A 24,814-nucleotide genomic window follows, 5' to 3' on the forward strand; every position below is an offset into this window, starting at 1 on the left:
AAGTAAACTAAATATTTTTTAGAATAAGTATGTCCCATGTAATATTATGGAAGTACTTTACATAAATTATACTTTACAAAATTATTTGTGCAATATTTAGGACATGCTTATGCTAAAAAATAATTCAATTCTCTGAAATTAAAATTTAACTGTGTGTCCTGTATTTCATCTGGGAAACTTAAATGTGGGTGCAAGATTTTTTTTTTTTTAACATTTTGAGACATACTTGAGCATATTTAACTGGTGCAAATATGTGGTATAAATGGAGAGGTTAAAAATGCAAAAGAAGAGAGATTGACTTCTCATGGGAGGGTGGATACTTCTTTCCTGCACAGGAGCAAGAAAGGAGAGGGTGGGTGTAGGTGCAAGCAGATGTGTAGTTCTCATATTAGAAATATCCTGAAGCCTCCCTTTCAAGGCTTCCAAGTTTCTTAATGAAGTAGGCAGCAAAACATTCACGAAAGTAAAATGGGATTAGCATGAGAATGAAGCTTAGAAAGAATCTGTGGGTGGGGGGGCAGTGAGGCAAAAAAGATGATTTAGAGGAGATCTTAAGATTGGCGGCAGTGTTGAAGGCCCCAGTTGACACTGATGAGCCTGAAGGGTTATTCCAAACCATATGAAGCATGATTTTGCCCACTGATATTCAGGTGTTCAATGCAGGCAAGAAGCTGTCAGGTGGATTTTTTTTTTCTTCTCCCCCCCACCCCACATTCAGTTTTTTGGTTTTTGTTTTTAGGAACAGTTGATTTACAATATTTCTTCTATTTCTGTTGTACAGCAATTGCACACTGTCCCCTGTGCTCTACAGTAGGGCCCCAATGCCCATCCATTCCAAATATAATAGTTTGTGTCTGGTAGATTATTTATTTATTTATTTATTTATTATTTATGCTTTTTTAGGGCCACACCTGCAGCATATGGAGGTTCCCAGGCTAGGGGATGAATTGGAGCTGTAGCTGCTGGCCTACACCACAGCCACAGCGAGGTGGGATCGAGCGTCATCTGCAACCTACATGACAGCTCACAGCAACACCAAATCCTTAACCCACTAAGCAAGGACAGGGATCGAACCCACATCCTCATGGATACTAGTCCAGTTCTTTAACCCTGAGCCACAATGGGAATTCCCCATGTCTGGTAGATTTTTAAATGGTCTAAAGACCACAAGACACAGGAAGAAAGGCACAGACTATGTTCTTGAATTAGAGTAATTTGGGGTAAATCTTATAGGCTATTTCCCCATGAATGTGCAAAAAAAAAAAAGAGAAAACTTTTATTCTCTAATTTTAAAATTAAGTCTACACCATTAGCTAATTAGAGGTGCAAATGCGAAAACAGACTTAAAAGCAAGCAGGTTTGGGATATAGAGGGATTTCCTGCTATATCCATGATGTTATTTAAATTCAATATTTTATTATTTTAAATAGCTCCACTTAGAGACTGATTTATTAGTTCAGTGCATTAAAAAACATATTAGGTTCCTACTATGTGCAAGTACTGTCGAGATACTGAATTAATAAAACCTAGGCTGATGTTTAATTAACAAGAAGAATCTTATAGAAATATTTGACACTCAAATTAATATCAGATATATTCATTTGACTAATGCTATTACAATTACAGTTCATAGCTAATGGCATTATCGGGCTATTATCACAAAGCATTACTTCTCTTCTAAAACTCATTTCCATGATAATTCATTGAAATCATCATGAGAACACACTATCTTGACGGATTTTTACCTCCCAGTGCTCTTCAAGAGAATGAACTCACCCTTATAAGAAAGCTTGTTATCCCAAATAGCACCCAGGCCCGTTTCGCAGTTCAGATGAACAATGCATTGAGATTTCTCCACAATTTTGAAAGACACCATGTCCCTTTCTGGAAACAGCAAGCTCACTTCATTTTTAATCTGCAATTCCCAAGAAGTAGAAATGCAAATTTAAGTCTCAGTGCAGACACTGCTATGAGAACAAAGTATGGAGCGTATGCAGATCCAGGGCCCAATCTAGGTTCACCCATTCATTCAACAAATATTTATTCTGCCTTCTTTACATGACTTTACACAAAGGGTGCAGCCTCTCTGTGCCTCTGTTTCCTTGTCTGTAAATTGAGGTTCATAATAATTTGAGTAGTTATTAGGTGAATATGAAAAAGTGATAGAAAAGCCAAAGTTAGAATATAGTTGTTAGGTATTATTTCCTTCAGGTATCATGAAAATTAATGTGTTTTAAAAATTAACTCAGGTAGGAGAGCTATGAATCTCAAATGAAGCATTTAAATCAGGTTACTGAAAGGAGGAAGGAAAGAAATTAACATTTATTAAGTGTCAGTTATATGCAGACCTTGCTCTATGCATTTCACAAAGATATTATTTCATTAAATCTTCACAACAATTCTTTAGGGGTAGGTATTTGTAGCCCCACCATGTATAAGAAGAAAATGAGCTCAGAAAGCCATAGAAGTTGCCCAAATCCTATAGCCAAGGTGGATTCCTGACTCCAAAGCTCTTTTACTGCTTAGGGTTTATTTCCCAAGACAAAGAAGCACATCCACCCCAGAGAATGACTGTTACATCTTTGTAATTGCATACGTCGTGTCTCCCAAGCAAAAAGCACATAATGAAGTGACAGATATGCTTAAAATAAAGTAAGGTATAAAGCCCATTTCAGTTTTGTCTCAACAATTTTGGATGTTTGCTAGATGAACCTCCTTTATAAAACAACTTTTTTAAAAAATTTAGGAGTTCCCTGGTAGCTCACCAGGTTAAGAACCCAGCAGCATCACTGCTGTGGCTAGGGCTGCCACTGTGGCACAAGTTCAGTCCTTGCCCCAGGAACATCTGCATGCTGCAGGCATGGACAAAAATAAATTAAAAAATTAAAAATCTAACAAAAATCTGAGGAAGTAATTGCTCTGTGCACCTATCATTTGAATAATTCTAACAGGCACATTTTAAGATTTTCAAAGTTCCATTACATTCCGAATAAAAGAGTAGTTAGTAAAAAGGGGAAATACTGCATCTTTCTCCAGAAAGAGATAGCTGAAATCTGCCTTGAATCAAAAGCAGTATGCTGAAGCACTTAAAATAATGCCATGTGTACTTGAGGTAGGGGTAAATCTAGGACTTGAATAGTGAATACAGTGAAATGTCACTGAATAGTTCAGAATCGACCAGTTATTGTAACTTGGGATATCATAATTTCCAAACTAAAATCTTAGAACAGTTTCACAAATAGCACATAACTTCCAAGTTACAATATTGAGGCTATTATTCAGCACTTCGACTGCTGAAGAAGTTGGTTATGATGGAAATCCACCCCTTTCTGTTCTTTTATAATAAATCAGAAATGATTTTTAGAAGTCAAATTTTCCAAAAGTATGTTTGATGAAGTGGTTTTAAAACAGTATTTTTCTGCCATAAGGTAATATATGATGAAATAAATCCAAACTATACAGAAGGGTGGAAAAAGACTTTGAAAAGATGATGGCAATTATTATTTGGATAAATTTTCTTCCAAAAAATGTTTTATTTGTGTATGTAGATATTGAATTTATATAAGTGTATATGTTAAATAAAATTAGGGTCTGGGTAAATCCTGCTGAAAACTCAATAAACAGATCTGTACCAAGTACCCACCTTTTTTTTTTCTTCCCTTAAAAATACTGAAAGCATATTTCCATGACATTCGATATTCTTCTCCAAAAGAACAAAAAGAAAGTTCAACTTCAACAATCGATTGGTTTACTTCACTACATGAATGGATATATATCTTAATTTGCTTTTCCCTTCTTAAGGAAGACTTAGGTTATTTCACATTTTCTAATACTATAAATATTACTAAGGTGAGCATTTTTTAAAATAATCTTTAAGTACATCAACTTATTGTCTCCTTAGCATAGAATCCTGAAAATGTTATTGTTCTTTCAATGAAGATAAATATTTTAAAGACTATTGAGAAGCAAAGCCAAATTGTTTTCTACAAGGCTACATCAATTATGACATTGTGGTAGGATAATACTTGTCTCAATGTATTAATTTCAGCCCTGAGCATAATAATATTTTAATCTTTGTCAATCTGACTAGCAAAAATTATATTCCATTGTTACTTTAATTTTTATTTTTAAGAACAGGAAATTGAAATTTTTAATGTTATGAACATTGTTATCTTTTTTTCATTCATGAAGTGACATATATTCTTTGCCCATTTTTCTTTTGGTCTATATTTGTGTTTTCTTTCTTACTGCTTTATATGTTCTTTAAACTTTAGGGAAGTTATCATTGTCATTTATTGCTAATATTTTCCCAGTTTTAACCAAACATTTCATTTTTAGATAAGTTTGTTTTACATGTGTTTGGCTGATATAGGTAATCAAACCTATCAACCTTTCTCACTGTGATTAATTTCATTGCATTTATCTACAGTTATGGAATTTTAGTAGACTAATTTTTTTTTATTTTTTTTCTATTATAGCTGATTTACAATGTTCTGTCAATTTCCACTGTACAGCAAAGTGACCCAGAGTAAATTAATACTTTGAAAAGAATTTTCTCATTCATATCTTATTTTTGTGATTCAAATAACCAAGTTTCACAGCATAAACTGATATATGTTAAGTAAATTAAACAAAAATGTTCCACAACCATAGAATAACTGGAATGAAATTAATTAGTTCATGATGTACACTTTACCATAGTCTTCTAGATGATCTTAGAACTGTTTTGGGGCTATCTTTCTGTCCTATTCTTTTCAATTGTCTCTTGATTTTTTAGCTTAAAATCACCCTCTTTTTAATTATTACAGTTTAATGATATATAATGCATCCCAGGGATTACTAATCATACTTCTTATGATCATTATTCATTTATAAAAATATAGTGAATGTCAACCTAAAAATATGCACAACCTAAAAGATGAGAGTTAGGCTTTACTGGGGGCAAAATGAGGACTATAGTCCAGGAGACAGCATTTCAGATAACTCTGAAATACCACTCCAAAAAAGTAGCAGGGAGGTCAGCATACATGTGATTTTGGCGAAGCGGGAGGTACATACAATCAAATACACATTTTTACAGAAGGTTACTATTAATCTCATGAAGGTTTCTGCTAGTCACAAGAAGCAGAAGTCACCATGAAAGATTTTACTGCTTTTCTACCTAAAAAGGAGATGCAAGAATTGGGCTCATGAAATCATCTCCTGACAACTGATAATATCTATATGAAGACCTGTTCTCCCAGTTTTCCTAGAACACAGAGTGCCTCACTCCTGTTCTCCACCCTTAGCTTGGCAGCTGCAGTAGCTCATGATTCAATTGTGTAGAAGCAGATGGCAAGTGCAAATCTCCAGTTCATGTGAACATAAAAGTCACATTCCCTATGGTTTGTACCTCCATATGAATTTTAAAGTTATGTTATTAGTTTCCACCAAATCCTATTTTTATTTAATAAAATTAGTAAACGTTATTAGCTAATTGTGGGGGGGGGAAGCTTTTACAATAGTTCATGTTCTAATTGTATAACATTTTTAATTTATTCAATATTTAAAAATTCAGCTCAGTAAATTTCTCTTCTCTTCATATATATCGTGAACATTTCTTGTTAGTTATTATAAGCATTTAATGCTCTTTTTCTTTTTGTTCTTACAAACGGAATCATTTCCCTCATTATAACTCATTGAGTTAATCACTATTACATAGGGAGATTATTAATGTTTGTCTTCATCTTGCATCCAACTTCTTAAACTTTCTTCATAAATTTATGAGAGTATTTTAGGTGATCCTTTTACATTTATAGCAGAATTCTCTAATCTTAACATAAATATATAATTTTTATCCTTATTTCTGATATTAACTCCTGTGCTTTGCATCCTCATCAGGACACAGAATTTCCAAGGAAATGTTAATACCAGAAGACAGTCATATTTCATCTTGCTCATGATCTTAATATGAATCTTTCTTAGTTTTCCATTAAGCTTATTTGTAGGTTTATCAGGAGAATCTTAAAGGATATTCTTTATCATAAGAATTTTTTTTTTTTTTTTTTGCTTTTTAGGGCCGTACCCATGGCATATGGAGGTTCCCAGGCTAGGGGTCAAATTGGGGCTACAGTTGCTAGCCTACACCATAGCCACAACAACGCAGGATTCCAGCCAAATCTACAACGTATACCACAGCTCATGGCAACGCCAGATAACCCATTGAGCAAGGCCAGGGATCGAACCCACAACTTCATAGTTCCTAGTCAGATTGTTTCCACTGAGCCACGACATGAACTCCAAGAAAGCTTCTATCTCTAAGATGTATATAAATCAGGTTAAATTTTACTGAATGCTTCTTAAGCAGCTCTTGAGATTACCTGTTGATTTTTTCTTACTGTTCCTGATGTTATGGTATATTTCATCAATAGATTTTTCAATATTAAATTATCTTAACATACATGGGATAAACAATCCACAGTAGCATCAATACTTGATGGTCTTTTGCTCTGGAAGATTCAGAGAGAAGATTCATTTCTTCCATGAAAATTCAAAAGTGCATTCAGGACCAAGCGTCTCTTTTGAGAATCATTCTTTGTAATGTTTCCCTGCTAATTCTTGCCATTAAGATTTTCCATTTCTTCTTGGTTCTACTTTGGCAATTAATGTTTTCCTAGATAATCATCCAATTTCTGTGAGATTTTTGACATTAACTTAGCATACTCATAACTGAACATTATCTCTTCTGATTCTTTTGTCGTGCATTCTTTTCTGTTGTTGTTTTTGGTTTTGGTTTTTGGGGTTTTTTTTGCTTTTTTAGGGTCGCATTCACGGCATATGGAAGTTCCCAGGCTAGAGGTCGAATCAGAGCTACATCTGCCACAGCAACGTGGGATCTGAGCAATGTCTGCGACCCACATCACAGATCATGGCAACACAGGATGCCCTACCCACTGAGCAAGGCCAGGGTTGAACCTGTATCTTCATAGATACTAGTCGGGTTCATTTCTGCTGAGCCACAATGGAAACTCCCTGTTGTGCGTTCTGACTGGATTTATTACCGTTTTTGTTGTTATATTTCCCTGCAATGAATCAGCTCTTAGAACTATTTAATATACTTTAAGATACCGACTTTCTGCTCTATTTCTTGCCTCCTACTTTCCTTAGATTTGGTTTACTTGTTTTCTAATTTTTCATGTCAAATGTTTGATTCATCTGTGCTCATTCTTACTCTAAAAATAAAAACAATGTACCTTTAAATGTGCCTCTTATAAAATTTATACCTGTATGTCTAAATTTGCAAATGCCATTTTCTCATTTCATTTTCTAAATATATTGTGATTGTGGGTTTCATTTCCTCTTTGACCAACTGGTTATTTAGGAATAGAATCTTCAATTTCTATAAATTTGATTTGTCACTGAAGTTATCTAAACTTCTATAAGTTCTATAACTTCTTTCTGTGTACCAAACAATGTTGTAGTCTTAACTAAACTCTTGCCAAGTCCATTATACTTTTTAAGATTGAAGTAAAGTTGTTTCACAATATTGTGTAAGTTCTAGGTGTACAGCAAATACCAGTCACTTTATTCTGATTTTCTACATTATTTTCCTTTTTGCCTATTCTATCAAAAATTGATCACTGTGATGTAATCACTCACAAGAATTGTTTATCTACCTGGTTTTTAACTCTGTGATTCCATTAGATTTCATTTTATTTCATTACCTAAGGGATGTTCATTGACAAATCATCAATTGGAATTATGCTTTTAATCAGTGTAAAAAGAACATGGATATCCCTTTGACATGGTTTTTCCTTTGAATTCAACTTTTCCCAAAATTAGTATTTGCTTCTATTTTATTTTTGTCTTTGCCTTATGAGTTTCTCATTATTATTATTATTATTATTATTTTTAACCTTCGTCATTTTGTATTGAGGTGTTTTTTGTAAGCAACAGTAAGAATATGTATTATCATCACTTTTCCTCCCTTATATGGATTTTTTTTCCTATTTATTCAGCCTCAAGGAAGAGATTTACTAAGAAGCTGTATTTACTAACTGAGAATGTGTAAGGATTTCCTTATGTCTGGCCACTTTCCATATTTTTGCCACAGTCTTCTATTAAAGTGCCCCATTCAAACCCATGTTACTGCAATAAGCAGATGGCTGAGCTTCAGTGAGAACTCTATCTACCCCATTTTCTGGTTCTCCAACACTCTGCTCAGACAATGTGATGACAGTTTGCAGTCTCCAGCATAATTGACTCTCAGGTGCTCCCCAGAGCTCATGTTCATCTGTAATGCTTTACTTCTGAGAACTCTAATCTTTGGATGCAGTGTCCCCTGACTGCGCCATGCTCCCATTACTTCTTGTCTTATGGTTTAGGGAAGTTCCTCTCCCTGATGTAGTTTAGAAGCAGAGGTACTTGGCATTGGCACTGATTAGAGGGGTGTGTGAGGGTTTCCCCTCCCTTAAACAGCAATTATGCATTAGACCAACAGCAGATACTAGAATTGACCTTGATTTATATGAGGATGGGGGGGCACATCCTGATTACCTCATTCGGGAGGGAAGGATGCCCTCCCCAAATAGTATCAGATGCTAAAAACATGGGCAGATGAGACTGACAGCAGCTTATTTGTCACCTATGCTCACAACCCATGGAACCAGAGCAGGCCCTATGAGGTTGCACTCAGGAAGAGAGCCAACAAGCAAGGTCTGGGGGTGAGGAGTAGGCGTTGCAGCAACAAAACAGTGAGGTGATCTCTAGTTCCCACAGGAGGATACGGTTGCTTGTCTGAATAATGTGGAAGGCCAGGAGGGAAGTGAAACCTGTTAGGTTGAGCACCAGGCAGAATGTAGCCAGTGTGGCTAATGCAAAACTAGCCAGGAAGGGACCCCTTGGGTGGGGAACATATCTGACGAAGGAAATAGGAAAACGTGTGGTCAGGTCTTTGGGGCCTGTGATGCTCAAGACTGAAAGGCAGCCCTTGACATGTTAGGCCTCACAATATAGGACATGGGATGGGGCAGGAATAAGTACATTCCCATTTCCCATCAGCAGCTTTGTGCTGTTTATAGCATCATAGCATGTGTGGGTCACCGTATGTATTTTTCAACCCTGTTTCAAAAGCCTTAAATTTAGTGTAAATTACTCTAAGAGTCTCACAATGGTTGAATATCAACCCCAGGACTTGGATGGAAATGTCATAGGTATTTTAGGTGGTATATGGGGTAAGCTTTTTCAGAGAATGCTGTCCAAACATTTTTAAACTGTCGAGAAGATGTTAAGGAAAGTCAAAAAAATCAGTAGTTCCATTAGCGCCAATTAGGGGCTATATTCATGCAGTTGGAAGAGTAAGAAATGAGGATTCTATTGAGCGATGTTTCCCTTTACCTCTCGGTACTTTCACTCTTCAGTCAATAAAATACAAGAACTAGTTTAGATAATTTCATCTCCAAAGTGACTGTGATAATTTAAGATAAATAGAAACATTTTATTTAGTATCGATAAGGTCCAGTTCCTGCAAGTCATTACAGGCATTACAGGCAACCTCAGAGACACTGCAAATTAATAAGCAAGTCACATGAAGTTTTTGGTTTCCCAGTGCATATAAAAGTATATGCATATAAAAGTACAGTATGTTCACACTATACTGTAGTCTAAGTGTGCAATAGCGTTATGTCTTAAAAAATGGGAGTTCCTGTCGTGGCGCAGTGGTTAACGAATCCGACTAGGAACCATGAGGTTGCAGGTTCGGTCCCTGCCCTTGCTCAGTGGGTTAACGATCCAGCGTTGCCATGAGCTGTGGTGTAGGTTGCAGACGTGGCTCGGATCCCACGTTGCTGTGGCTCTGGCATAGGCCAGTGGCTACAGCTCCGATTCAACCTCTAGCCTGGGAACCTCCATATGCCGTGGGAGCGGCCCAAGAAATAGCAACAACAACAACAACAAAAGCCAAAAAAAAAAAAAAAAAAAAAAAAAAGGACGTATTTTAATTAAAAAAGGATTCTGTTGGAAAAATGGCACCAATAGACTTGCTTTGAAGAAGGTTGCCACAGAACTTCAGTGTGTGGGAAAGAAAAGCATTACCTGTGAAGCACAATAAAATAAAGTATGCATGTCTCCCTTATTAATCCATGAGCTCCTTTTCTTAAGCAACTTTGAATGCCCATTTCCTTGCACCTGAAAAGTTCTTAACAAATGATTTTCAAATGAGTGAATAAATCTAGCTGAGCAAGAGATATGTGGAGGAACTATGAACAATGCCAAATATTTTCTGAGTGTTCTCTTAACAGTCTAACACTCATTACTAACTAGCTGGTTATAAAGTATGTGTTAGGCTCACTGTCAGCATTAACCAACAACACTTCGCCATCCCTCAGACTCTTTATGGGGCTATTTTTTCTCATGTTGTTAACCTTCCTGTCCACCCCAGCTAAGATCTAGAGAAGTCTAGTTAGTCCCATTCTAGACCTAAAGTCTCCGCTTTTCTCCCTTTGCAAGGATGCTCCTGATTTCAATCAGCTCCTAGAAATGTCACATGAAAAATGGCACAAATGTGAATTACGACAATAAAAGTTTATAAGCTACTAAAATAAAGTTATAGTACCTAAGAGCTGAGTCAACTGACAATGTTAAATGGAACATTTTACAACCAGTCCTAGGATAATGATAAAAAAAAAAAATGGCACACAGAACATGAAGAAATATATGACAGGAAATGGGCCCAAGATCAAGTTCAGCTACATGATTTTGTATGAGTACCTCTAAAGGGGGGAGGGAGAGGTGAAAATCTAATGCTTATAGAGTGCTTCATCTGTGTCCAACCCTTGACATCCATTATCTCTTTTACTTCTCATAACAGCTCAATGAGAGAGGTACTGGTATCATTTTAGAGAGGAGGAACCAAGGCTCGATTGGTCCACTTGGGCAAATGGCCAACAACAAAACTATTAAATAACAAAGACTTCAAAAGTCCCTCTGATCCTGAAGCCTATGTTGTTTCTATATCTTTTTATACACAATGCTATCTCTACATTGACACATACTCTCTCTATATATAAAGCCAACTCAAGCTTCATGAAGAATTTCTCTATCCAACTTGATACTAGTGTTTATTCCGTGTTATCAGTTCAGATAACATGAAGCTCACCAGGTAAATTAGCTACATAGCCAATGTTAAATTATAGCTAAATAAGGCAAAAATATGGGGCCGGAAGGAAGATCAGGATTAGGAAGAAAGCTTAAACACTAAAAGTGATACTTAAGAAAGAAGAGAGGAGCATGGTCAGGAATTCAATTGGGTGTATAGCACGCTTTTGTTTTATTTTAAAAAATAATTCCACTCTCAAAATATCTTGTGTTACTCAAAGAGTTCCACTACCTTTCTCTAACTTTTCTAGTATGACATCCTCCTGTCACCCCACATGCACGTAATACCAAGTCACAAAGCTTCTCATCTGTGCCCACCCCAGCATTCACAAAGACAGAGACGCAAATACACCAGCATGCCTGGGGGAATCTAGTGCCATCTCCTCATAGGCTGGCATTTGCTATAGTTGAACAATTTCTTAAAATACTATGTTTTACCTTTAAAGATCTTACAAAATTTACATTCTTCTCCCTCATCTGCCTTTGTTATACAATATAGTCTTTTCAATTACTTATTATGGACCAAAATTCATTCTCCAAGAAGAATTAACATCATGTTAATTCTGAGGCTTTGCATACTCTGCGCAAACTCCTCTTACTCTAGCCAGAGAATAACAGTGATAAAATGGTATAATCGTATGACATGTAAAGTGCTGATGTGAAATGAAAAGGACAGAAATAAGATTGGGATATTAATTCAAGAGAAATAAGGAAATAGGACTGTTTGAATAGGCTTAGCAGGATGGCTTAGTTCTTAACCGAAAGTAAGTGTGATGTTATCTCATGTTACCTTGACATGCACCCTAACTCCCCCATTCAAGTACAATCGGATGTTTAGTTTCTATACACACACACACTAAGAGGGTTACACAATATCTGACGGACAGACATAGAGGGAGACATTCAGTGAAATTTCTCCTAAATATCAGATAAAGGTGGCATGTCAATATAGCAATAAAACCATAAATTCCTACTGTAATGGAACACAAATTAATAAAATGGGGAAGTAGAACTTACAAAATAGCTTTAAACTCAATACCAGATTTCATTATAGGTCCTGGACTATAATGGACACAAGCTAATTTTCATGGTTGATCCATAATAATAGTCATTGAGAAGTTAAATGACAGAAGAGAAACAGCTTTAAATGGGAAATGGCACAATTATTCACAGCTGTCATGCTTATGCACTTGCTGACTATCAACCTTGAACAGAGCATTTAGTTCAAACCCCATTTAAAAGTATACACTGTCAAGGGAGAGGCCAAGAACCATATTCTAGTTCAGGAAGCAACCCATAACCCATGTGCCAAAGATGACACTGAAGATCAAGCCTATTGGAACATAGACAGATTGCTCACAATCCAATGCAGGAGCTGCTCTGGTTAAAAAAAAAAAAAAAAAAAAGCAAGTAAATGCCAAAAACCCTGATGTCTGACTCTACAAAGATTTCAGTTCCTGTTCTTATACTTCATAACATTTTTGGGGAAATATAGTGCCCATTCAGCACTGCAATTGAACTTAAGTTCTCTCTCTCTCTCTGAAGATAGCTTTTGCCTTTTAAACAATTTTTTAAATTTCTATAATGTTATGAATCTGTGACTTATTTGTTAATACTAAGATCCCAATGCTGTTTTAAAAGTACTGTATAAAAATAAGTGCTGCATGCATAATATACATGTTCTATAAAATACATGATATGTTACATATGTATATAGGTATTATATTTGTATGTTACGTATTATATAATATGTATATATATATGTATGTATGTTCTATATGCATTTGTTATACATAATACATCATATTTCAGGTAATGTATTCAATAATCTCTCAAAACCCATTTAGAAAAGGGGTGTGTGTGTGTGTGTGTCTGTGTGTCTGTGTGTGTGTGTGTGTGTGTCTGTGTGTCTGTGTCAATAAAGCTGATATGGATAGAGATATATAGATAAGAGATGTAGATATGAAAAGAGAGTTCTAGCAAAAATACAAAGCAAAAGTCACAACTTAGGAGCAAAGTAAAAGCAACTACCTTAAACTCTATTAATTAGTTTCATATATACTCAAGTTTGATATCAAAAGGAAGTAAAGGTTCCTTACTTAGGGGTACTAAACTGAAGGAATTACTCATCAGGTTAAAAAAAAAACCTTTACATCAACCAGAGACTTCAAGTATTTGACCAAGAGGGTCTGTGATATTATAATAAGGTAACACTGGATTTATCTGTTATCAAAACAAAGTAACATCTGGCATCTACACACATTATCTCATAACCTTACAATTAGCATATACAACTGACTCTCTGGTGATGGCAAACAGTTCTCATATATTCAGTGCATATGTACCAAACAATCTCTATGGAGGTGCCAAGCACTATTCTAGATATTAGATATGTAAGGGTGAATCAGACAAACATGGTTCCTACAAATTAATAGCCCATTCAGGGCTACTTTTGTAACTTAGTTCTTCTGACACCTATATTGTGTTATACAACTCAAGTGGGGTTTTTTTGACCTTCAAAATATTTGGCATGCTATGCTTATTATTTTACTGTTAATTACAGAATTAAATGAATTTTAACTACGAGCTTCAGATGTGCTTTTTTGTTTTGTAGATATTATTCAAGCGAATAAAGCTCTATGAATTGTGGAATGATAAAATATTCACAGAAACTCACAATTCTGTAGCTGAATAACAATTACATTTGTTCCAAACAGGCAATTGGTTTCCAAACACATTAAACAAAGGCAATTTAGAAAGCTTCTTCTTCTTCTTGGCATCATTAACGTTGTTGAACGTCCTGGGATTCTGGAGTGTTTCACAAAGGTAAGTAAGTGTGTGGTGAGATGAACAATTTGTGAGTCCATGAAATATTGATCTGGGAGCGATCACTGAGCCAATGGGAATTCCGTATTCCATGACCGGACAAATTAGCATATTAGAAAAATTCAACAGATATTCAGAGCAAGAAATTTCAATTTAGACTTCACTTTTTCCATTGGTCCTAATAAGAAAATAATGCTTTGCTCAACTCTAAAGCAAGATTTTTCTCTCCACTGTACAGTACCATATTAGAATGAGAAATAACCATATTGATAATAAGAATGAATGAGTCATTATCATTAAAAGCAAATATCATTAAACAAATAGCTAGAAATCTAATGATGCTTAAGATTTGGATTCCACTCAGGCCTTTAAAGCAGCAGTGACCATTTCAAGGTCAAAAACAAACTGTGCAAAATCATTTAGCCAGTCATCTGAGACCATTCAGTGCCTTAATATGTATCATCTATCATCCATCTATTGCCAGCCCACATCTCCCTCTCACTGATGTACTCTTGGATGGCTGTGTGCTTTCAAGTAAATTGTCTAACCTCTCTGAGCCTCTTCTATCGCACATGCAAAATAAAGACAGTAATTCCAACCTTTTGTGGGGTTTAGGAAGGTGAATTTTGATAAAGGAACATAATGGGAACTAAAGAGATCTTTATTTTCCTCACTTCCTTCCATTCATTTATCTATTTAGTCTTTTAGTATCTCATCCATTGCCACATATCCTTTGCCTGAATCCTTCTTTTATTCATCTAATAAATCTCTTCTGGAACATCAGTCAGGTGATAGGTACTATGGTAAATTAGAAGGACATAAAGTCAGTATCAGTAAATGTTTAGTGCCACCTCTGCCCCTGTGTTTGTGGGGCATAGGTTCAGCATAAGAAAGCCACTTAAAACCCAGGCAAGACAGAATTAATGATGAAATCAAAAGTCTTAGCAGCTCCCTGAATTTTGAAATTTCTTACCTTCAAAAGTGTATGTCATCTAAGTGACCCTCCATGATGTCTAACTTTCTTAAAATACCCATCTCACTCTTAGATTGAAAACCAAATTAGAAAATCAGATTCTTGCAGAAGGATTCAACAGGAATGTCCCCAGATTTGCAGCAGAAGAGTCAGCAAGGAAAACTGAAACTGAAAGCAGGGCTTCTCTCCCCTCTGTCCATTTCTCCCAAACACATGTGTGGTGCCCATCTGCTAATTCTCATATGCCCATCTGCTAACTCTCATGTACCTGCACTGTTTCTCAATTTCACGTACTCTCCTACTATAAGATTTGACCCTGATTTCATGAAATAGTTTAAAAGACAGTCTCTAGAGGCAGCCCAGTTGATTCCAGTTCCACAACTTGGATTCCCAAACTTCAACTAGCTATTTAGCCTTGAGAAGCCTCAACTTCTCTGTAACAAGAAAATAAGAAGAGTGGTCATTGTGCCATAGGTTGTTGTGAGGATGAGTAATTGCTCAAAAATATTAGAAATAATCTTAATAATGGCCCCATATATGTTGCCTTATGCTCCCTTCTTCCTCATTTTTATTATTCACCTTAGACTCATGCTGAAATATGGCCAAGATGGCCATGATTGTGGGCTGAATTCAAGTTGAACTAGCCCTGGGACCAGAATTATTAGTGCAAGAACTTATTTATTCATCCATCCATCCATTCATTCAACCAACATATTAAGCATTGTTCCAGGAACTAGAAAAATAAAATCCAAGAAAGCAAAGTACTGATCTACATGGAGCTAGCATCTAGTACTCAAAATATTTAAGTGTGATTCTTTTTCTGTGATTGTCAAGCAAGTGAGTTACCATAAAGAAGTGAGAAATGGTGGAGGGGATTCAGAGGAGGAAAAAAATGAAAATATACAAAGTCCTAGAGATTGGAGGAGCCAAAGATGAAAGGGACTAAGGGATAACATAGAGTCCATTCAGAAATAAATCAATTTTTTACCAAATTTTCTCCATCTCCTGTAAACTTTCTTTCCTCTTACATACTTTTTGAGGGAAGGAACCATAGAGAGGGTGAAACAAAGCAAAGAGGAAAGAAATTAATTTTCCATAAGTTGAGCATTCCTATGCCTTAAACAGCATGTTTGTTCATCCCCTGTTACATAGATCTTACCATTCTACTTTATACATAAGAAAACAAGAGTGAAAGTCTAGCTAAGAAAATTTCCTGAGTTCATATAACTAGGATTCAAACTCAAGTTTGTTTGTCTCCAAAGCCCTTAACACTTTCTCCTAGCTGATGCTGCTTCTAACTGTTACAGAGGAGCCTTCTGCCTGTGCTCTCACAATCCTTAACTCTCATGCGGGCGGAAACCCTCCCCTCAGTTAAAGTGACTATACCCGCCACCATCTGTCAGTCAGCCTCCACAGGAAAATAATGGGTGTCACATTTCAGAAGAAAGGAGAATCTGAAAATTTGCCTGCAGAGATTATGTAGCTAGAACCAAGGGCATTACTGCAAAGGCACACAGTGCCTTGAGTACCTATTTCCCCTTGGGGTCGGATGGGCAGAGCCAGAAGAGTTAGGCAAGAAACTGTATGGAATCCAAGGCAGTAAGATCAGTGCCTGAAGTGACAAGTGCATGACTCCAGCTTATTTCTGTACTCATTGTTTTTGCCAAGCACAAACAAACAGTAAGGATACAACAAAGAAATAAGAGAAAACACAGATGTCCCAGTGACGGTATTATTACAACATATTGTTTATGAGTCAGACGGTGTTTGACCTCAATATACTTCCAATCACAGTCCAACTTTATCAAACCCAAAGGTGTATCTATTCAAAGATAGATAATGGAGACAAATCTATGAAGAACAGGGCAGTCCCAAGTTATTTTTGTCCCCAAGATCTCGAGGCCAGTGGATTAATGATGAAACAGCACTCTCACTAATACACAGATGGAATTAAGTCTGAGGATAGGACACCTCACTATCAAGTTTATATTAGTGGGATACAATCCAGATATAAGTCCTAGAATCAAACTAATCTTGTCAGAGTCAGTGGGATATCACTTAACTGACTATAGTTAGAAATATTCCATGCATGTCAGACCAGACGTACTTCCATTTCTACAAAAACAGTCCCCTGCCTCTGTCTGTATCGGAGTCCTCCTCCATCAGATCTGAACTAGGGCAATGGTGACACAACACACCTATGGCTCTCCAGATTGGGGGTATTAAACAAAAATCTCTACAATGCTTAATATAAATATGTATCCCACATAGATGCTAAAATAAAAAGATATTACAAGATGTTTATGGGGGAAGAGAACAGAAGGGTACTTGTTATTAGGACTTGACACCTCTGTCCCTCCAGTGTTGTAAAAGACATCTTATAAAGTTGATGTCATTTTATTTATTTTGTTAATTATACCAGTAATCTTTTTGCATCACCTGTAACAATTATTGAAAGAGACCAATGACCAGTTATGCAAGAGTATCCTTTTCTTAGTTATTTTTAGCAATATATTGAGAAAGAAAAGAAGGTAAAATTACCCTCCAACCATCATAAATTTAAAAAATCTCTTATCTCAGAGACTGATAAAATTGAATTTGTGGCCCATATTCATTTGTTCGTTCAACCAATATTTACTGGACATCTGTACCAGGCACTGGTCAAGGCATGAGGACTTCACTAGCAGTGAATAAATTCCTTTCCTCCTAGAGCTTCTTAAAAAATGTTTAAGAAATAATTTGTTGGAGTTCCCATCGTGGCGCAGCAGAAACGAATCTAAGAACCATGAGGTTGCGGGTTCGATCCTGGCCTCGTTCAGTGGGTTAAAGATCTAGCGTTGCAGTGAGCTGTGGTGTAGGTCGCAGACACTGTTCAGATCTGGCGTTGCTGTGGCTGTGGAATAGGCTGGCAGCTCCAGCTCCAATTCTCTAACCTGGGAACCTCCATATGCTGCTGGTGTGGCCCTGAAAAGACAAAAAGACAAAGAAAGAAAGAAGTAATTTGTTTTTAGAGGTAGCATGCCATAACGGGAATAGGCCAGGACTCAGAATAAGAGAGTTCTGGTTCCAAACCCAGGCTCTGCCAACCATTACACATCTGAACCCTAAGCAAGGTATCTAACCTCTTAGAATTTCAGTTTTTCTGTCTGTGAAATGGGAATGATTCGATCCTTCCAGGGTTGTGATGAGAATCTGGTAAGTCAGGGTGAGTACTCTGCCCTAGCATGGTGCCTGGCACTTCAAAGATGGGAAAAACAGATTTTTCTTGGGTCCAGGGTAGAGGGTACACATTTTAGAAATACATTCATGGATTTCTTCTTTGACAATGGTCTTTTCCTCACGATCTCAGCACCAAATGTGCAAACTCCCAGAGTGTCTGATAAATCTTTCAAGAGTCCTGATTGCCATGAAATCTGTAAGTTGATCATTCTAGACTTCAGTTTCTCTCACTGTCAGACTCACTGCAGGTTGTAAAAGAGCGCCATCTAAAGGACCTTGTGAGACACTTTAATATGTCCTAAAACTCCTTTTGTGGTTTTATAAAGACTGTTCTGGGGAGCAGTGCTCTTAAATAATCATCACATTGTGCCAGTATCTATAGGCCTATAATAAGAGGGAGACAGCACAAGGAGGGGCGGGGCAGGGGGAGCAAATGATTTATCAAGTCATCTACATCTGGTCTTAAAAAAAAGCTTACTTTCTTTCTTTTTTAGATACTGTAATCTAAATCATTTTAATGCCCAGCACATCAGTGGAAGTAATCTTGAAGAAACACTTCCCCTCCATGAAAAGTCTCTGAAATTTTATGGCAGTACACGGGAATTTTCTTCAAGTATTGATCTTTGGGAAACAGCCCTGTGAAACTCTATTTGACTCAACCTGTCTTATGAGAAGAGTATTCACTGTTTCCTTCAGCTGGACACTATGCATTTTAGTTTAAGAGCTTCAGAAACGAGTCTGACTAGCATCTGTGAGGACGCAGGTTCTATCCCTGGCATTGCTCAGTGGGTTAAGGATCTGGCATTGCAGTGAGCTGTAGCATAGGTCACAGATGTGGCTCAGAACTCACGTTGCTGTGGCTGTGGTGTAGGCTGGCAGCTACAGCTCCGATTGGACCCCTAGCCTAGGAACCTCCACATGCTGCTGGAGCAGCCCTAAAAAGACAAAAAAAAAAAAAAAAAAAAAAAAAAAAAGAGCTAAAATGTATGGGAGTGGCCTTTTGAAAATTATGTGTCCTTTATTTACAAAGGCTAATTATGAGTCCTCTAGTAAACTAGAATGCTTTGCATTAACATGTTATGCATTTGAATTAATTTACTAGTAATTAAGTAAATTTCAAAGTCTAAATGACTACTCTATGACAATAAAAATTAGCATTTCTTATACATCACAATAGTTTATAACTATTTACCATGGCTCGGCTATTAAAGCCAATGTATATGACATTTTTTAGTTTCACTATATCCTTAAATAACAGTATGTTAATATTCTTTCTTTCAATACATTTATTGAGCACATATTACATGCCAGACAGGGTGGTCATCTCCTGTCTATGTCAGAGTAAATGATAAACCAATACATAACATTACTATATTTCATCTAGATATTACACTATCAAATTATGAATTAACGAAATTTTCTCTGAATTAAAAAGCAATCTTACTAAAATAGAGGTCCTCACAAAAGAGAATATTCACATACTGAAGAAATTGTAAAGTAAATGTAAATGATGGAATATTTGAGATTAAAGAAAGAAGAATATTGGGGAAAGTTAAAATAAGTGCTGGGAGGGGGACAAGTGATCAAATCAGAGATGCTTACAGAGATTCCTTAGACATCCTTTGGTCTCCACTGCCACCAGCTCAGACACCCTCAAGAAATGGTCTTCTAAAAGAGATTTTTCCTGTATAAGCAAAGAAATGTGGGAAAGCTCATTTTAAAAAGTCAAATACAACTAATGCCTCATACCTTAGTTGTAGCTGTGCTTGTCAAGTTTTATTGAGGACCACCTGCTTCAGGCAAATCTTTCTAGCCCCTACCACAGACTGCTTTAACCCAAATATTTTTCAGGAGTTCCCAAGTGGCTTAGGTTGAGGACCCGAGGTAGTCTCCGTGATGATGCGGATTAAGAATACAGCATTGCTGAAAGCTACAGCATAGGCCAGTCGCTGCAGCTCAGATTTGACCCCTAGCCCTGGAACTTCCAAATGCCATAGGTGTAGCCGTAAAAAAGAAGAAAAAAAAACTTTTTTTCCAGAAATCAGTAGTTCTGACAAACACACCCAAATCATTCTTATGCTCCCTAAAATTTGAGTGCTACTGCATTTAACAAGCTGGATAGGAGAGGTGGGTTTATCAGTTGATTGCAAGTGATTCTGCAATTAAGCATTTCCCTTGTGTATACCTAAAATATTTTAGATCTGTAGAATAAAAGATTTATACATCTTGATTTGGTGTGATATGCATTTTTAATTGCGAAAGAGCAGCTGTAAAGCACCAGGTGTTTCTCTTACTCAAACTATTTTTTATTTGTTTGTTCTGAGGAGAAGTAAAAAGGCAAGCTCTTACAGACAAACATTCTTGCCCTGTAACTTTTCTGAAATTTTTTTTTAAGCATTTGTGCTCTGATGAAACAGGCCAATCTCTGATCTGCCTCAGAAGCTTTCTTTGCTGCAAAAGGTTAAAAGCCAAGTTTGCAATTTGGGTTTAATGAACACCTAAAAGATCAAGAAACCTTTAAGCACCTCATCTCTGTACAAGTGCGAAGCTCTAACAGTTTCTCACCATTAGGGGAAAAAAAAAAAAAAAAAAAAAAAAAGGTCTGCTTTATTTTGTTGTGGTTTTTTCCCCAAAATTTGCCTTCCTCCCCTTAACTTCTACATCATAATAGAAAAAGGTGCTCATTATGCTTTCACTCATCCTTAGGGATGAAAAGGGATCTACAGAATTATAAGGTTGACCCAAAGCAAACACTTAAAGGGCTTAGAATTCTCACATCGAGGCTGACACTAGTGATTAGCTCAACTGCAGTGACTACACATGCTTCCATTCGAAACAGGATGCACTCACATGGTGGTTTCTTGTCTAGTGCCTAGCAACATTATCATTGAGCACCTGGAATAGTTTAGGCATTAAGTGTAATTGGTTTTGCTTTACATAAATCTGTAGCTTTGTAAATAAGCAGAGCATTTCAGCTTCTATATAACACCAATTAACTTAAAGGGATGCGTTGTTTGCAGAAGCCTGCTGGGTTCTGTACTGTATTTCTCCAGTAATATGCTCAGTGGCAGGCGAAGTTCTGTGTCCCTGCAGTGTTCCATTTACTCCCAGCCACTTGGTGCCAAGGGTCTGTAGCCAGCCACTCATTTGCTCCATTTTTCAGTTGTCAAAGATTGGGAAAATGAAGTCTTCCCTAAGAAGCAGCCCCTGTGCTCTATTTCTGTCCATGATCGAGACCTGAGAGGCGAGGTATTTGAAAATGTTTTCTATGACCTGCAGAGCACAGATCTGACCCCAGCTGATTCTGTCCACAACTGACGGCCACATCTCTTTCTGCTTTATTTTTTTCTTGGAACACTTCAATCCTCTACAGCCGAAAGTCACGGCATGGAGCCTGGATACAAAATTAAGAAAACCATATTCTTACGACATGAATTCACTAGTGCAAATTTTGCCGTTAGAGTGACTTTTTTTAATAGCACTAAGAAATCTGCTCCTGGAAGTTTGTAATTTTTTTCAAGCTTCTTGGATATTTCCCCTTGTTATCTCTTTACTTGGCTTAATCCCTTATCTCTCATATCCCCTTCAGGTAATCTTGATTTATAGCTTTCATTCCACCCTGGCCAACCTCTAATTCTCTCGGTTTCTGAAAGTGTTTTATCAACTATTAGAGTAACAGTATCATCAAAAAACAGCTCGTGATTCCAAAAAGTTTCCTATTAATACTGTGTGATTTACAAATTGAAGGAGAATCACTCCCTCTGAAAACTGTCAGGGGACCCCCCTGTTTTATGAGAAAAGAACTTCAGCATTAGGACCCTGAACCATTCCGGCAATGGGCATATCCCATCACCACTGCAAGAGAAGCCAAAGTACAATTATAAGGCACAGAAGCTTATGAGTCAAGTTCCTAAATGAAATCAAGAGGCAAGTGATGACAGCATACAGGTGCTGCTAAAATTCAAGTTTGCTTGTAGGAAACAGGGAAATTAAAGGAATCACTCACAATAACAGCTCATATCTGTGTCACCCTTTAGAGTTTACAAGTTGCTGTCACACAGACTTTCACGTTTGATTAGCTCCACCCCTGGAAAGTAGATGCATTTCGGCATGCGCCTTTTCTACATGAGACACGGCAACTCTGAGACACTGAGTTATCAGGAGTCACAGAGATAGTGGATGTCACATACAGGACTAGCTCCTTCGACCATCTGTCTCTAAAGTACCAGCTCACTTTACAAATGGCTCTCGTAATGTCACCAACACTGGCTCTTCCCCAGACACTTAGATGAAACACTCTCTACATCATCCAAAAGGGAACAAGAATGAAAGACCAGCTTGGGGTTAGAGATTCTGACAAAATGGTTACCAAAAACAGCATCTTTTAACATCTCTTCCCAGTGTGTCAGCTTCCTCTGAGGAGCCAGGCACTGTCCTCCTGGGGACCTTAGGCTGTCAGTAGCATCCCAATGAAAAGACCCACCCACACTGACCACACTGGGGTCAGGAAAGACGGTCTTGGGCTCAAAAGCATCCTTTCAACAAAATGCCCTTGGATGTGCTATAGTCCATTCCAAACTGCCTTAGGAAAAAACAAGTTGAGAAAAACAAACTTACCTCCCCCCAAAAAAATATCATTAACGACTGGGAAGACTCCTGTACTACTTGCTAAGACACAGTTCTAAGTGGTTCTTCTATATTAGCTCATTTAATCACCATAGTAACTCTATACGTGCAATTATAAACCCCATTTTACAGATAAGAAGCATGAAGCACAGAGGAATTAACAACTTTCCAAAGGTTCCACAGGCAGCAGCTTATAAATTCCAGGGGCTAGACCTCTCTACAGAACTGCCTCAGTATAGCTGTGGTCTACAGTAGATTTTATATATTCTCAGGGCGATTCCAGGGGAGACAAATGCCTTGGCCCAGTGGATTTCGGTCTCTTTCTGTCTCCACACAAAAGAATATGACTTCTTCCATCAGTAATTGCTGGACTGAAACAACAGCAACTCTTAACACCCCTAGGTAATGCCACCCTCCCTCTCTTTCAGTGACTAATTACTGTTCTCCTGCTTAACCCAAAGACATGACTCTAAGGGCAGAATTTCAGGCTCTGTGGCAGTGGGTGGGTACTTTCGTCTAAGGATTGCTGCAGGGGTCTTTTGGCAGTGTTCCTGAAATCACAATGTAAGCTATCTGTTCCTCAAGCGACAGTCATCATTACAGCAAAATGGAATCTTAGGTCAATTGGTCTCTCCACTTCCTTAGCCTCTACAGACTGGGATTCCTCCAGTCCTGTTCTCCAGCGAGTTTAGTGAAATGTAAAAGATAATTGCGTATCGCAATGACAAGATCCAGTCTTCCTGTCTCTCTCTGCTTATCTCTGTCTCTGTCTCTGAGGTTCTCTTTCTCTCGCGCTCTCTGGCTGTGTTCTACTAAGGATGTTCACCATAGAATGAATGCTATTTGACAGCCAAGATCTTTTCCCCAAGTGAGACGCTGTCACCAGTCTACTCAGAAACCTTACTAACTATTAAATAATAAGAGCACCCAAACCCTAATCTATCATCCATCTCAGACAGGTTTGAATCCATTTACTGGCTGGGAATCAGGTTGTTCCTTCAGTCTGCTAAACCACAAGTGACCAAATCTCATATAAATACAGTAATGAGTCAATAGCCTATGACAAGCATCTATTACCATGGTAGCAGCAAGTCAGGAGCACATTTAATGACATTTATGCAAAGAGCAAGGCAACACTTCTACCTGGAATAAAAGAAAGAGAAAAATGGAATCAACGGGAGGCGGAAATTTGGCAAAAATCAGGGGGAAGTCACTGTGACATTAAAGGAACTACCAAGAAAGCATCCGTGTCATCATCATGAACAGTTTTCATTTTCCCAAAGCAAATCTTGGAATCAAAATGAGGAAGAGAGACGACCAGAGGATATGCTAAATTTTAAAACAAGAGAGAACTTGCTATCAGAAATGCCAGGAGGAAGTGTGAGCTTTAGAAGCTGCATCAGTGAGAGGCCATCTGGAAATACTGATTTCCCATCCAGGCGTGATGCATGGCACAGAGTAGGTGCTTAGATTTATGTGCATTGGTTAGGACCCCCTTACCCAGACCAGAGTACTTCTTGCCACATTCCCCCTGCCTCTCTGACACTGAAGTAAACCTTCCTGACTGGCTCCTGTGGTACCCCCAGAAATGCAGACTTCTGCGTTCATGCAGCTTGCATAGTTCTGCCTTATTTCTTTGCAGCCAACCAGGCCTGGAGAGACAAGAACAAACAAGATGGACAAGTGTGGCAGTGAATGAACCATTTTACTGCAATTAGAAGTTCACGGAGAATAAATTATCCTCCGGTTCAAGCTGTCCAGTAGTCATTCTCATTAATAATAACAGTACAACAACAGTCTGCCTCCCACAACGACAGGAAGTGCTAGAAACTTCCTCGTTCCTCTCAAGGCAGGAGTCACATTCCAGACGGCTGGCCCAGATCACCATATGCAGCACACAAGAGAAGGCTTACATCACCAAGAAGCCCAAATGCATAACTGTCCATGAGGTTCACTGGCTAGATGAGCAGGTGGAAAACATCCAAGGGCTTCTCTCCTTCCAGTTTTGTCTGTTAATCCACGCTAAAATGTAAATTA

At 37.5% G+C, this 24,814-nt stretch overlaps 1 protein-coding gene across 1 annotated transcript in view; it reads left to right on the forward strand.

Annotated features, from left to right (window-relative positions):
- SLC15A5 (solute carrier family 15 member 5) overlaps nucleotides 1-20,371 on the forward strand; it is an 84,775-nt gene extending 64,404 nt beyond the window's left edge. The window contains exons 8-9 of the mRNA XM_021092295.1: nucleotides 13,851-13,959; nucleotides 18,646-20,371. Coding sequence (XP_020947954.1) covers nucleotides 13,851-13,959; nucleotides 18,646-18,793 — 257 coding nt within the window. The 3' untranslated portion in view covers nucleotides 18,794-20,371. The remainder of the gene's footprint in view (nucleotides 1-13,850; nucleotides 13,960-18,645) is intronic.

The sequence above is a fragment of the Sus scrofa genome, chromosome 5, assembly GCF_000003025.6.
Source record: "Sus scrofa isolate TJ Tabasco breed Duroc chromosome 5, Sscrofa11.1, whole genome shotgun sequence".
NCBI lineage: Eukaryota > Metazoa > Chordata > Mammalia > Artiodactyla > Suidae > Sus > Sus scrofa.